This window comes from Talpa occidentalis, unplaced genomic scaffold, assembly GCF_014898055.3.
Source record: "Talpa occidentalis isolate TD23 unplaced genomic scaffold, MPIMG_talOcc4v2.1 talOcc4.15, whole genome shotgun sequence".
Classification (NCBI taxonomy): Eukaryota; Metazoa; Chordata; class Mammalia; order Eulipotyphla; family Talpidae; genus Talpa; species Talpa occidentalis.
Window position 1 is genome coordinate 32,508,126 of NW_023601543.1, and position 15,319 is coordinate 32,523,444.

At 48.7% G+C, this 15,319-nt stretch overlaps 1 protein-coding gene across 3 annotated transcripts in view; it reads left to right on the forward strand.

Moving 5' to 3' along the window:
• LOC119246018 (nuclear RNA export factor 2-like) overlaps positions 1–11,386 on the forward strand; it is a 40,132-nt gene extending 28,746 nt beyond the window's left edge. For 2 of the 3 annotated variants that reach the window (XM_054695639.1, XM_054695640.1), the window contains exons 6-22: positions 3,318–3,422; positions 3,537–3,617; positions 3,732–3,801; positions 3,951–4,039; positions 4,164–4,271; positions 4,404–4,513; positions 6,056–6,092; positions 6,476–6,544; positions 6,630–6,685; positions 6,852–6,959; positions 7,076–7,134; positions 7,247–7,362; positions 7,457–7,499; positions 8,052–8,124; positions 8,631–8,822; positions 10,944–11,004; positions 11,140–11,386. In XM_054695639.1, coding sequence (XP_054551614.1) covers positions 3,318–3,422; positions 3,537–3,617; positions 3,732–3,801; positions 3,951–4,039; positions 4,164–4,271; positions 4,404–4,513; positions 6,056–6,092; positions 6,476–6,544; positions 6,630–6,685; positions 6,852–6,959; positions 7,076–7,134; positions 7,247–7,362; positions 7,457–7,499; positions 8,052–8,124; positions 8,631–8,822; positions 10,944–11,004; positions 11,140–11,184 — 1,422 coding nt within the window. In that variant the 3' untranslated portion in view covers positions 11,185–11,386. Of the gene's footprint in view, positions 1–1,971; positions 2,126–2,350; positions 2,505–3,107; positions 3,192–3,317; positions 3,423–3,536; positions 3,618–3,731; positions 3,802–3,950; positions 4,040–4,163; positions 4,272–4,403; positions 4,514–6,055; positions 6,093–6,475; positions 6,545–6,629; positions 6,686–6,851; positions 6,960–7,075; positions 7,135–7,246; positions 7,363–7,456; positions 7,500–8,051; positions 8,125–8,630; positions 8,823–10,943; positions 11,005–11,139 lie in introns of all 3 variants that reach the window. The other variant, XM_037512179.2, reaches the window with a different exon arrangement.
• The last annotated feature ends 3,933 nt before the right edge of the window (positions 11,387–15,319 follow it).

The window sequence follows — 15,319 nt, forward strand, 5'->3', positions numbered from 1 at the left end:
GATGTCTGGATTCTCAGAAGGGGCTTGGTCGATGATCTCCAATCTACATGATAAATGCTCATTATGTAAATGTCAGTGAAACCTCTACTTCATGGCAGACACCGCTGGCCCCATATGACTTGTAACTTCAAACCCTGTGATCCAAACCAATTTCCCCATCTAGTCCAAGGCAGATAGCTCCACTTTTTCCCAGACACTTGGTCCTATCCAAGCAGAAGTCCCTAGCTCTTGCCCACAAAACATTAACCCTGATATGCTCCCAGAAATATTGAAGCTAAAAGCTCACCTATACAGGAGAGCCAGTATAGTAGCTGAAGAAACACTGATGATGTGGCAGCAGATCGGTAGGTGAGGCTTCACGTGGCTGAGAAGCCCTGGGAAATGGAAGGAGTCCCTGTGAGACCGCATCCGTGATGTGAAAGGGGACCCCATGGTCCTCACCGGTTTTCTGTGAAGAGGTCCAAAAAACCTGGTGAGTCTGCCCAACACGGAGCAAAGGTTGGTTACTACTGGGCAAGTAAGGGGTTGCAGGGTTTCCTCACTTTGAAGTAAGGAATTCCTAAAAACATCTCATAAGCCAAAATGATACAGAGGAAAGAAGCAATTACCATTATCCTGGAAATAAACTACTAACTCATACCAAAATAACATAGAAAACCTAAAATAACACTAATATATAGTAAAAGTGGGAATATGATCAATACACAGCCTGTCAAAATGAGTTCCAGGGAAGAAGCTTGCAGGTACCACTCTTGCCCTGCTGCCTATGAATGGCTACTGCAAAACAGACACTGCACATTGTTTATGCTTTTTCCTTTTGTAGAATTAGGGAAAAGTCTCTTCAGGTTTCTTTTGTTTATGAAATCAGGAACTAATTAAAGAGACAAAGAGAGGCATTCCATAATGAAAAAGGCTCACTGCGGCAACAAGCGTAGCTATCCTAACTAAACGTGTATGTACCAAAAAGCAGTTTCAGAATACAGGTAGCAAGGTCTGATACAGCTGAAAAGAGAAACACCAACGTCCATAATTGCAGTTGGGGCTTTCAACATCCACCCTCTTAACAACAATCTAGTTAACAGAGACAACACCAGCACTACATCGACCCGAATACCACAATAAACTAATAGCATGTACACAACATGAAGGGGACATTGCACCTACCACAGCAAATCACACATGATTTGCTCAAGTGTTCATGTAATATTTACCAAGATAGACCATCTTCTGGACCGCCAGACACACCTCCACACATTTGAAAGAACTGAAATCAAGCAAAGTGTGTTCTCTGGTCATTACGGAGTAAAGTTATAAGTCTATATAAGAAAGATAAAAAAGGAACCCCTAAATACTTAGAGTTGGCTGTTGACATTTTTCTACTATTTATCCTTCAGTCTCTTGATAGGAAGAACTGAGGTTAGGAAGAGCAGAAAGCATTTCAACTGCGCAAAAAAGAAAACTCACTTTGGATATTTCAGACAGAATGTTGTTGACAGCAAGACTGGAGGGAGGGGGGTCAGCTTAAAAGGTGGTGACGTCATTTCTACCTGACTTTAAAGCTTGTAGTAAAATGGCAAAAAGTTACAGCTTGCAGATGAAGCACTGTTGCTGGTTGGATCTGGGAAGCCTGAGTAGGTTGTCTCCCAGGTGTTGACACCTGTAGCTGCTAGACACTTGAACATTCCAATACCATCCTGGTCTAACAGTCATGCACCTCCTTTCTTTTTAAAACACTATTCCATATTTTAAAGAGTTTCTTCTTCTTCTTCCTCATTCTACTCTTCCTCCAAACTTTCTCCCCTGAGAGTGTCATTTGTCAGATAAGCCTCTTCTGTCTTAACAGCCAGATGACATTCCTTTCTGGGCAGGTTGACACTTTGCGTGCACCACTACAGTGTTTGCTTTAGGCATGGTGCATAGTTAGTGAAGACTGATGTGTCTTCAAACTTATATTTTTGTGCCTCTTTTCAGAATACAGTGGCGGTGGTAGCTCACCCCAAGGAAGAAAAAAAGATTGCAGTTCTTTCGAAGATACTTGTGACTATGGTGCTCAGTCTACAGACTTACAGGAGGTGAACGGAAATGAGGCGATGACAGATGGTCAGGAGAACCCAGAAGGAAAAAGGTAAGTAGCCAGGCAGTGTGGTTTGCATGTAGCAGCCCCTGGGACTATGCAACAGCTGCACTCTCGTGATTTTCTTTTTCTTCTCTCACTGGAAAACTGAAGGAAGCTAGGGGTGAATTATAGTTGAGCAATCCCAGTACTAGTCAAGGTGTCAGAGAAACAAGTGTGTGTAGAAGACACTCCTAGTATTCATGCACACCCTGGTTCTCTCCACTTCCCCCACAGTGCTCCCTATAGCACCCTTGGCAATAAGAAGAGACTGAAATGGAAAAACGGAGGCCGTATCCATATTACTGTGTGGAGAGAAAGAAAACCTGAGAAGAAAGAAATGAAAGAGACACCACCAGAAGAAAACCTGGGAAACTGGTTCAAGATCACAGTGAGTGTCCTGAAAAATGCATGTTATGTGCAGGAGAAAACATTCGGGGACAGCTGTGTAGGTCTACTACAGAAACGCTAGCTACTCTGCTGGGACAGTTTATAATCTCTTCCTTAGATTACAAGGAGTTAATAGCTTTAATCAGTTCAGGGAAGATTCAGAGAAGCAACATAAAGGGAAGAGCTGACTGTAGGGAGAGTGGGGGAGATCATCTCAAGGCAAAGCTGGAAACCACTTCCAGGAGATGGAGCAGCTGCACACTGGATGCCTCAGTTTACCTCTAGCTGAGTGTGGCGGATGCGGGTCAGGTCGAGTGTCTGAGACAGTCTTTGAAATGCAAGCAGGCTCTTGCTAGCTGTGATCATGTGTAACTTTGTAAAAGGAAGCTAATACAATTTAATTGTTTTGGGAGATCTTTGGATGGAGAGAAAGGGGGTGTAAGAAATCCTTATTTGGTGCAGAAATAAGAAATCAGGCCAGTGGGCCGATTTTTAGAAGCCCTTTACAGCTTAGCAGCTGGTCAGAAATGAACCCATGTTGGCTTTGTTCTTTGTCTTTTGTTCTGTGTTGGCTTTCCTCTTTCTCCAACCCTTTTCATTTCAGATTCTTAATGGAATAAAGTATGAGAAAGCGTGGCTAATGAATTTACTCCAGACCCATTGCAATGTCCCCTTCATTCCAGTGGATGTAAGAGAAGATGGTGAAGGCAGATGAGTGGGGACAGGGAAGGGGTGTGGGGTGAAGAGTAGCCTGAGCAGGAAATTTCTGCCCCCCCCCCCCCGCTTCAATGATTGTGGCGCCCTTCTCCTGCAGTTCCACTATGTGAAAAACCGGGCTCGGTTCTTCGTCCAAGATGGCAGCGCTGCTTGTGCGCTGAAGGACCTCAGCAATAAGATTTATGATGAGGCGAACCATAAGGTGTGTGTTGAGACATGACCTGTACAAAGTGCTGGGGTAGGAAGAATGGCCAATAGCTGGTCATGCCCCTGGAATTAAACTTCCCTGTGCTTTCATGACCTGTCGTTTCCCCAGATCTATATTGTTGTCTGTAAGTCTACTGAACCCTACTCTGTACAGAATATGTTGGAGCCAGAAAAAATGGAGCATCTGGAGGTAATGCAGACTCAAGGCATGTCGTGTGCCCACCCACACCCACGTCTTCTCCCCATCCCCCACTTACCCTGTTACCACCAGACTCAGAGCGGCCTTGTCCATCTCTCCCTGCAGGTGACCATAAACAAACGATATGATGTCTCCCAGCAAGCTCTTGACCTGCATAGGCTCCGCTTTGACCCAGGTACGACTGGCAGCATCATTCTAGGGCTGGTCAACACTGAGCAGTCCCTTCTCTCAGAAGAAGATTTTGGAATGGTAACATGAAAAGGGGGTGCAGCAGGCCCTGGACCCCTCTTGGACTCTTGATTCCCTCCTGCCCACTTCCTTTAGACTTGATGATCCGTGATATTGATATAATCTTGAATCGAAGGAGCTGCATGACTGCCACCCTGAAGATCATCAAAAAGAACTTCCCCGAGGTGAGACTTCATGCCCTGTGGCACTACGCTAGGAAGTGGGACAGATGGGGGCCAGGGGAGGGCAGAGTTGTCTCTCAGGCCCCAAATACTAGGAACTAAAGCTGTAAGTCTTCTTCCCCACAAGCTCTTGTCCCTCAACTTGTGCAACAACAAGCTGTACCAGCTGGATGGCCTGAGTGACATTGTGCAGATGGTCCCCACAGTCAAGAGGCTGAATCTCTCCAGAAATATGGTGAGAACAGGGAGTCAGAGCAAAGTTTGGTCGGGAGAGGTGATACTGTCTTTAGAGTGATGACAGGAGTTGAGCACAGCAGCCCGGATGACTCTTATAACTCGTTTTCCAATTTCCTCCCATATTTCTCAGTTGAGGTTGACATGGGAACTGAGCAAGATGAAAGGGCTGAACCTTCAAGAACTTTGGCTGGATGGGAACCCCTTGTGTGACACCTTCCCTGACCAGTCTAGCTACGTGAGGTCAGTGGGATGCCCCTGCCACCTTTCCTGGGACCTTCACCTGGGAACCTCAACTACCCCTGACAGCGCTTCTCACCAGGAGGCGGCAGACCTGGTCTTCTGTGGGCCCATCTCTCTCCTTTCCCTCCGTGTCCCTCATCTGCACTCATAGCTCTCCTCTCCTTCCTCCGACCCGCTCGCTGTCCTCCCAGTCTGGGGTCTGGTCCTGAGTCTGCCTCCAGCCTCTCTCGCATGCCCTGCCAGCCTGCGCCCCAGGAAGCAGGGCTTCCCTCCCCGCCGGGACCACCAGTCACCAGCCTGAGCCCGATGTGGTGCCCTGGACGAGAAGGAACGTCCAGCCGGGCTGGTGCTGAGATGGGCCTACCTGCCCTGTGCTGGGACCAAGCTGCCCTCTCCTGGGGGCACCCACTTTCCTAGCTCCAAGGGGCCCCCCTCCAATCCCAGCTTGTCACGGGGCTTTCCTGGCCCGGGCTGGGGGCTGAGGCCCTGGGTGGCTGTCATCATGTCATCGTCCCTCCGGCCCAGAGCCAGGAGCTGGGACCTCCTTGGAGAAACCTGGGTTTCCTGAGCCGGGGGTCAGAGGTGGGCCACCCCCGGTGAGCAGAGGCTTCCCGAGGGAGGGAGGGAGGGAAGGCAGAGGCCAGCGGCGTCTGAGGACACAGAGGACGGGCCTCTCGGGCACTGTCCCTCCCTCCCTCCCTCCACCCGGCCATGGTGCCGCCTGGCCCCGCAGAGGTGCCCCGGGTAGCCCGTCAGGGGTCTGAGTTCCCAGGCAAGGGGCCAAGGAAGACAGGCACAGGAGCCCAGGGCCAGCAGAGAGAAGGCGGGGACATCAGCGGGGCCGCAGACCCTCCCCCCCACGCTGAGCTGGGCCTGGCCCTTCACTCCTCTGGGGAGGGTGTCCTGCCCCCGTGGCTGCCCCTTTGTCCATGCCCGGCTCGGTGGGCTGTGGGGCTGAGGAAGGCCCAGCGGCACCCAGAGGGCCCCAGCCTCACAGGTGCATGCTTCCAACGCCCACGTGGGGCCTCAGGGCCAGCCAGGGGCAGGTGAAGGGAAGGCCTGCAACAGGGTAGCCAATTCCCCTTTCTTCCCTCTGCTTCCTGCCCCCTTCCCTTTGCCTTCTCTCTCCTGTGAGCTGCGCCTCTGGGACTCTCCTGTCTCCCGTCCTGCCTTCACCCCTTTCAGTCTTCATGTGCCCCCTTTCCATCCTGCCTGCCGAGTTCCACCTCACTCACCTCCTGCCCAGCATCCGGGCCATCCCTGGGGGGTCCTGGTCCTGGGACCTTGCTGGGCCTCCAGTGAGGTGGCTGGGCTCCCACCCCGTGCCCTCTTCTCTCTGGAGCCCAGAGGCAGGCAGGGAGGCTGCGGAGCGGGGGGAGAGTCCTGGGGCCTGGGCTCCAGATGCTGTGTCTTGTGGCGGTGGAGAGGGAGTGGGCGGGGTGGGGGGGGAGTCCAGCCAGGAGCTACTATGGAAGGGGCGGGGGAGCAGGGGCTTGACAACCCTGAACTGTCAGCCACTCCTTTCCGTTTTGTTTTGCACAGTTCCGTCCGGGCGTGTATCCCCACGCTGTTACGCCTGGTAAGTTCCTGTGCTCGTCGCCCTCTCTTTCCGTGCTGACGATCTCCACCCTGCCCTCACCTCCTTGGGGTCTCGCCTGGATGACTTGCTTATCGGACCCTTACCCATTTTAGAGACATGGACTCCAGTAGAAAGGCATGAATATACCATTTGGTAAAATGTAAACATAGGCTCACACACACACACACAAAACCCCCCAAATGTTGCCTATAGTAGGGACTTCCAAGATCTCCTGTGGAAGATACCCACTGTGCTTAGTTCCATGAAATTCCCCAGAGCATTTCATACATGATCTCTGACCATCGCCCTCCCCTGGTCCCAGCCTTACCCCTGAAAAGTGCCAACACCCGGTCTCCACTTCTGACTTTCTGTTCTTTTCCTAGGATGGGAAGGAGTTGCCCTCACTAGTTGTCATTGACATTGACAACCCTTACTTCACAAAGCCCTGCAAGGTGAGGAAGGAGGAGCAAACAACATATGGTATATTACAGGGGAAATTTCATCTGCCATATAACCTCAAATATCTTTTAATTGCAGAAAATCACTAAAGATTCTGAGACACTGAAGAATCTGATCATGAACTTCCTGCAGCAGTAAGAACCCACGGGACCATGAGAGTAGGGGAGGGCCAGGAGAGAGTTTGGTGAGCCGCCCAAATGCACTTCTGCTCGTGGGAGTTTTCAGGTCTCGTTTTGGGCCCAGACCACTGGGGTTCGCATTGGGATCCAGAGACCCACTGTTCCCTTTGCCTCCTCACAGATATTACTCTATCTATGACTGTGGAGACCGAAAGGGTCTTCTCTGTGCTTACCATGAGGAGTCCTGCTTCTCCCTGAGTGTTCCTTTCAACCCTGAGGACCCAGCTCCGTGAGTATTACAGCCCAGACTCTCATCCTGCTGCCCAGATGCCCCAGAGGACTCCGGTCAGCTCCAAGAACAACCGCAGAGGCCTGACTACTCCCTCCTGTTTCTCTTTCTCCTAGAAGAAGCATGTGGCTGTACCTCAAGGATAGCAGGAATATGAAAAATCTCAGGGACCCCTGTAAGTGTGTTATGGGGAAGACTGGGCAGGGAAAGGGCATGCAGGGGTCAATCCTAGGGCCCAGGGTATAGCAGCCCCCCTGATCTTTGTTTGCATCTCCCCACTCCAACAGACCTGCGGAATAAGCTTCTGAGACATACAAGCAATGACATTATAAAGGCCCTGTGCATGTTGCCGCAAACTCAGCATGACCTCGGCTCCTTCCTGGTGGACTTGTGGGTCCACACGGTGAGCACCCGCTTCCTCCCTCGGGCAGACCCAGAAAGCCACAGTGGGTGGGAGGCTTCGGTGGTGACTGAGCACCCGGATGCTTCCCTTTCAGGAAGCCATGCTCTGCTTCTCTGTCCACGGGGTGTTCAGGGAACGTGAGTATTTGTAGAGCGTCCCCCAGGCCCCTTAGAGCTCCCGCCCACTGACTGGGCTTCCTCAAATTCTGCCATTTTCCCAGACCCCTTTCCCTGCTCCCCCATTCCCTGTGTTCTTCAGTCCCCCCCCCAAGTACATCCTGGCCTGCCCTGCCCCCCGCCTGTCTGCCCCACACCCACACGGCTGGGGGGTGAGGGAGGGACACAGGCTGCAGGGTTCCATGGCTCTCACCCCAGATGCTTCCTCTGGGAACTTGGAGCCCCTGCTGAACCTCTCAGTTGCCTCACTTTCAAATGGGGCTGCTGACACCCCAGTCTCGGTCAGCTGCGGAACGCAAGTGGTTGAGCCCGTGGGCCCCAGCAGGGCCGTGTCCCTGGGAGCAGGTGGCGCCTGTTGTTGCCCTGCCTGTTCCCGACACCCTGACTCCCAGAGGACAGCTGTCCCCCGCTTCAGCCTGGGTACCCAGGGAGGCCCTGACCGGGGAACGCCACTGAGTGTGTGAAGCATGTGAACCCCAAGGGGGTGTTATTATTTTTTGCTTGTCATTGAAGTGGAAGAAAAGTCTCCATTCGCCGTTCGTGGTTTCACAAGAAACTTTATCATCACCCCTGGCAGCAATTCCAGGTGAGCCCCGTGTTGGGTGTGGGACACCCAGGGCGGCCTGGGCCAGCAGTGGGGGATGGGGCCGTGCAGCCCCCTGGGTTTCTTCAATGTTGTGCACAGTCTTCTGGTGGAAAGAGGAGCAGTCTGGCCTCATGGTTAGGAGCATGGGCCCGGAGTCAGCTCTGGGCTGCCCTGCCCTGACCCCGACCCTCACTGGTCGTGTGACGTTGCTCTAATCACATGACCTGTGTGTGGCACGGGGTCTCCTCTGCAGATGGGCTTAGAGTGTCCTCTCCTGTGCTTTACCCAGTACATGCACTGGGGTTCACCCTGTACATATGGTGAAGCTAGAGACAATCTTTGTAGAGGTGGATTCTGTGGGAGGGTGCAGGTACCCCCAAGGATACTGGGAGGCAAGCATAATAGGAGTGTGGAAGGGATCTGGCTGCTGAGGTGCAGAGGGAGGAGCAGATTGTTGTTGGGCGTGTCTGTCTGTCCAGTTGTCTGAGGGCCCATTCTCTCTCCAGTGTCTGCATCGTGAATGACGAGCTGTTTGTGAGGGACGCCACCCCCTATGAGACTCAGAACGCGTTCTCCACTCCACTGCCCGTGCCCACCGCCGGCTCTGTGCCCGTCCTGTTGCAGCAGCAGCAGCAGCAGCAGGAGATGGTGCAGGCTTTCTCCGCCCAGTCTGGGATGAACCTGCAGTGGTCCCAGAAGTGAGTGCTCGGTGTGCAAGGGCCTGGGGGTGAGTTGGGACGGGGGGGGGGAGTGAGTCACAGAAACTCACGGGCACATGGGAAAATGACTATTTGGATATTCCGTTTCCAGAAAAGAAGTGGGCCCATGTAAAAAGTATCACATGTCATATATGGGAAGGGTTTTTCATGTAGTATAACACTCAAATCACATTATCTTGTATTTGGAAAACCAAAAAAACGACTGAAAAACAGATTAAACAAGTTCAGCAAGGCTACAGGTTATAACACCCAAACACAAATATCTTTTGTTTTTCTATGTACTTGTAATGAACAATACAATAATGAAATTAAGAAAGCAAACCCATTTACAATAGCATCAAAATAGTTAAATGCTTAAAAACAAGTATAACAAAAGAAGCACAAATATTATACTGTGATATCTGTTCATGGTTTGGAAGACACTATTGTTAAGATGGCAACACTACCCAGAGCAATCTACTGATCCAACACAAGCCCTACCAAAATCCTTCTTTGAGAAACCTGACAGGGTTATCCTAAGATTCATGTGGAAGTGAGCCAAAACAATCTTTACAGAGGAGAACAAAGTTAGAGGACTCACTCTTCTTGACTTCAAAACTTGCTACAAAGCTACAGTCATCAAAGCTGTGTGGTACTGGCATATGAACGTCATATGGATCCATGGAATATAATTGCCCGTCCACCAACAAGCCCTTACATGTACGGTCAGGCAATGATCCACCAGAGTGCTGAGACAATCCAACGGAGAAAAACAGTCATCAACATGTGTTGCTGGGAGGACCGTTTTCCCACATGCTAAAGGTTTGACCCCTGACTCATACCATGTACAGACATAGACTGAAAATGGATCACAGGTGTAAAAGCAAGAGCTAAAGCATTGTAAAAAGGAGCTTAGAAGAGGAAAATCGAGATGTAAGTCTTCCTGCACCAGGCAACTCATTGTATGTGACACTGAAAGCACAACCCGTGGGCCTCCCTGGTGGTGCAGGGGGTTGAGCACCGCACTATGAAGCAATCTACAGCCTCTGCAGCACGAGTTCAATCCCCAGCTGGCCAGGGAGAAACCCACATGGCGAGGCAGACCTCTCCTGCCTCGCCTGCTGCTCCCCTCAGCAGTGTGTTTCAGTCGGTCTGCCTGTTCTTTTCCCCACTCTGTCTCTGGTGGATCCTCTCACCCCCTGCACCTCTGGCCTGTATCCCAGCTCTTGTATGCATACAAATGAATAAATCTTTAAAAAAAAAAAAGCACAACCCAAATGCTTCCTCAAAACATTAAACATGGAGTTACACGTCACCCAGTCATCCCACTCCTAGGCGTAGGCCAGGAGAAATGAAAATGTCTGCACTCTCCAAAGATGTGTGCGAGGCAGCATTATTCACAAAAGCCCCAAAGTGGAAACAACCCAAACGTCCCGCAGCTGACGACTGGAGCAATAAAGCGCGTACATCCATCGAGTGGAATAGCCTTCCGTTCATAAAGAAGAAAGGTTTGGATGTCTGACGCGCCGTGGAAGGACCTTTCCGCTAAGGGAAGGAAGGAAGACAGCCGCAGGAGGTCCCCGTGGTGTAGGAGGCCGCGCCCAATGACCGTCTAGAATGGGCGAGTCCTTGGGGAACAAGAGTAGATTCCTGGTGGCCTGGGTGTGGGCGCGAGCGGGCCACGGGGAGGGATAGCTAGCGGGTAAGGAGTTTCTTTTTTGCCAGGATGAAAATATTTTGGAATTCGATGGTTGTGACGGTGCACAGTCCTGCGAACACACCACAGGCGCTGAGCTGCACGCCCGGAACGGGGAGTGCGGCGGTCTGTGCCGTCCATCCCAGGGCAAACGATAGGAGTAGCTGTCCTTTCCAAATGTTTGTGTTCTTTTCCCTGAGCATCGTCGTTTATCAGCCTATCTTCGGTCGCCTCGCTCTTTCTCAGGGCTCGCTCTCTTTCTGTTTTGCGTCCGTGGGCAGGAATGGCGGCGACAGGAGCTCTGGCTTCCGCCTAGGTCTGTCCTTGTCACCACACGCGGCGCTCACGCGGGACGCGTGTCTCAGCAGGGTGGCCCGGCCTGAGCCGCGGCGCTCACGGAGCTCCCCTGGTCTCCCCCCCCCCAGGTGCCTGCAGGACAACGAGTGGGACTACCTCAGAGCTGGGCAGATCTTCACCGTGCTCAAGGTCAGGTCTGGGGAGCAAGGGCTTAAAGATGAATGTTTGGGGGCCTTGGGGAGGCCCAAGACGGTGGGGCCGGGTGGCGGGGGAGTGGGGCTCGGGGAGCTGGCTCTTCTGACAGTCCATCTCCTTTCCCTCCAGAACCAGGGCAAGATCCCGGAAGAGGCCTTCAAACCAACCCCCTAAACAGGCCCTCGGATGTCCTGCTTGTCCCCCTGTATGTCATCTTTGTTTCCCTTTTCTTCACCCTAAGGCCACCCCAGAGTGAGGGTTGGCGGCCTGGCTGGCCAAGGAGCCACAGTCCCCTACCGTAGGGTCAGTTGGCTCCGGTGTTCCCTGTTTTCCCCACCCGGATTGTTGGCATTTTCATAGTAAAGAGTGGCGTTGTGTGTCGTGTGTCCCGGTTGCTCTCTTCCCTTGCCCCAACCACGTGCCCGTGGCCCAGGCTGAGTAGCTCGTCCCAGCTGCCCCCACCCCCCGCCCCTCCCTGTCAACACTCACACCGGCAGCCCCGGCTGTTACCCAGGCCTGGCCAGGACTCTCTGAGGAGAGAGGACACACCCCGCTTCCCGGGATGGGCCTTGGAGACAGCGTGACGCGCGACTCGGTCCGGGGCTCCATGGGAAGCCCACACAGGCAGGCCTGCTCCCTGCAACAACTGGGGCTCTGGGAGGGACGCCTGCTGGCTAGCGAGGGCGGTGGGAGCGTGGGAGGGGAGGCTCGCGTGTGGCACTTCTCATTCCTCATCGTCCCGATGCTTCCCAAGGCCATTCTGTGAACACTTCGGTGGTCTGCACGCAGGTGAACGGGAAATGCGCCTATCCCCTCTGATGGTGCACTCGGCGGCGGTGGGGGGTCTCACTTCAGCACCTGACAGTGAGGAGGAGTCAGTCTGTCTGCCCAGTGCATTTCTCAGAGAGTTGACCCCTGGTGATCCATGCCCACGTGCTGGAGGGTGTTCTGCCAGTTACTTTTTCCTTCCAAACTGCAGGATTAGTGTGAAATCTCACAGTGTGGTCCCTTCTGTGAGACCTTTCTCAATGACTGCCAACGAGCAGAATTGAAAGGGACACATGCACAATTACTTTCTGCACTTTTGTAATTGCAATTTGGACAAAAAGTAGGCATTATTTTTGGCATTAAAATAATATCCATAAAAATTTCCAAGCTGCATGCTACAAATGATGATTATATATAATATATCTACTAAATATAAATTCAAATATTTTCAGTAAAATAACTAGCAAACCGAATTCATTGACCATGTTCAAGAGAGATTCATCCCTGGGATACAAGGATATGTCATGTCAATATGTTACATGACATACAACACAGGAAAATTCATATGATCGTCTCAATAGACACAGAAAAAGTGACACAATTCAGCATCCTTTCATGATAAAGGAAACAAGTATAGATAGATATACTTCAACATAAAAATGGCTGTCCATATATAACAACACACGGTTAACATAATACTCAGTAGTGAAAGGTTGGAAGCTTTTCCTCTAAGTCAGGAACTTCAGAAAAAGCTCCTCACAGTCACTGCTCTATTCAGCATACTACTGGAAGTCTTAACCACAGCAATTAAGCATTAAAAAGAAAGGAAAATCATCAGAATTGGGAAGGAAGAGGTAAAGTCTCTACTTAAAGATGACGTTTTTTATATGTAGAAAATCCTACAGACTCCTCAAAATAATTGCCAAACATAATCAATGGATTCGGTAAAATAGCAGGATACCAATTTATTTATTTTTTTTAGGATACCAATTTAATGCACAAAAATCAGCATTTCTGTACACAATGAATTATCTGAAAAAAGAAAATTATCCCATTTATGACAGCATCGAAAACAATAAAAACACTTAGTAATAAATGCAACCAAGATGGTGAAAGATCTTTACACTGTAAACTACAAAACATTGATGAAAGAAATTGAAGAAGACACAAATAAATGGAAACGTGTCCAGTGTTTGCAGGTCAAAAGAATTAATATTGTTAAAATGTCCATATTACCTAAAATGTCCATATTACCTGTATAGAGTTGCTGCAATCCCTATCAAGATTTCAATGACTTTTTTTTCACATAAGTAGAAAAAAAATCTTAAAATTTAAATAGAACCACAAAAGATCACAAATAACCAAAGCATTCCTGAGAAATAACAAAGTGGGAGGCATCACACATACTGTTTTCAAGCTGCACTATAAATCTATAGTAAATAAAACTGTGGTGGTGGAATAAAAAGACACAAAGACCAATGGAACAGAATTGAGAGCTCAGAAATACATTCCTGCATATACAGTCAATTGATATTTGACAAGGGAACTGGGGGAAATGAATGTTATATGTAAAAGAGTTAAATTAGACCCCTATCTTACAGCACTCACAAAAAGGAACGCAAATTGGATTAAGGATTTAATTGTAACAGGGAGGGAATCCATAAAACCCCTACAAGAAATCATAGGGGAAAATGTCCTTGACATGAGTCTTGAGAGAAATTTTTTCTAAAACACAAAACAAGAAATAAGTGGGACTGCATCCAATTAAAAGACTTCTATCTCGCAAAAGAAACAAATATGAAAAGGCAGACTACAAATTGGGGAAAATATGCAAATCATATACCTAATAGCAGTTAATATCCAATATATATGAAGAACACATACAACTTAACAGAAGAAATAAAACCCAAATAATATAATTTAAAAAGGGCGAAACACCAGAACAGACATTTACAAATGTCCAAAAGGTACAAGTGAAGATGCTGAACTTTACTAATCATCAGGGAAATGTACATCAAAACCACAATAACTGCACCTCCATGATAACTGCGGGATCATTTATAGCAACCAAGACATAGAAACAACTTAAGTGCCCATCAATGGACAAAGTATGTAAAATCTTACAACTTCTTTATCCATCTTTTTCTATCAAGGTTTTTTTTTTGCTTTTTTTTTTTTTTTTTTTGCTTTTTTTGGGTAGATTCCACATATAAGTGAGATCATGCTGTAATTTTTTAGGTTTCTTTTTTTTAATTTATTTTTTACATCATTGTTCATTTTTAAACAATATTTGCTTCCCCCGCACCAGGTGTAGTCCCCATAGAATTTCCTTCCCAATACACCGTGCACCATCACCTCAGGCCCCTGTGCTCCTCCCTCCCTGCCTCTGATCCCTCTCCCGCCTCCTCCCCTGCAGGATGTCTCTGATTTATAATTGTCTGTTTTTGCTTTGTTGTGTTTTGTACTGTTATTATTTTTTTTATTTACACTGATGTCTTATTTGGTTCCCCTATATTCCCGCTGTAAGTGAAACCATCTTATGCTTTCCTTTTTCCTTCTGACTTATTTCACTGAGCATAATTCCTTCCAGCTCCATCCATGTTGCTGTGAATGGCATGAGTTTATCTTTTTTGATTACTGAATAGTATTCTGTTGTATATATATACCACATCTTCTTGATCCAGTTCACTCCTAGGGATCTACCCAAAGGACAAGAAAACATTGATTCAAAAGAACACCTGTACCCCTATGGTTATTGCAGCACTATTTATAATAGGTAAAACCTGGAAACAACCCAAATGCCCATACTGTAGTTTTTAATCTGTTATTCCATTTAGTATAATGCACTCAAGTTCCATCCATGTTGTTGCAATTGACAGGATTTCCTTCTTTTTCTTTTTTTTGGGGGGGAGGGTGCTGAATAGTACTCCATTGTGTGTATATATAACCTGAATATACACTTTCCAAGAAGACATACAGATGGCCCACAGGCATATGGAAAAATACTCAACTTCACTGATTACTAGGGAAATGCAAATCAAACCACAGTGAAATAGCCACTCTCTCCAGTACAGTAGGAGGTGGTATCTCATTGTGGTTTTGTTTGCATTCCCCTTATAATTAGCAATGTTGAACATGTTTTCACGTGTCTGTTGTCCATGTGATGTCTTCTTTGATGAAATGTCTATTTAGATCCTCTGCCCATTTTTTAATCAGGTTATATTTGATGCTGTTGTATTGTTTATAAATTTTGGATATTAACCCCTTGTCTGATACATGGTTTGCAAATACCTTCTTTGCAAATACCTTCTTTTATTCAGTAGGCAGCCTTTTCTTTTTTTTTTTTTTTTTTTTTTGGTGGGACCCTAGCCGGCGGCCGGGGAACGAACCAGCAGGCAGCCTTTTCATTTTAACAATGGTTTCTTTTGCTGTGCAGAAGCTTTTTAGTTTGATGTAGTACTATTTGTTGATATTGTCTTTGTCTTCATCTCTTTGTGGAGTTGAATCCACAAAGATATACCTAAGAACTATGTCAAAGAGT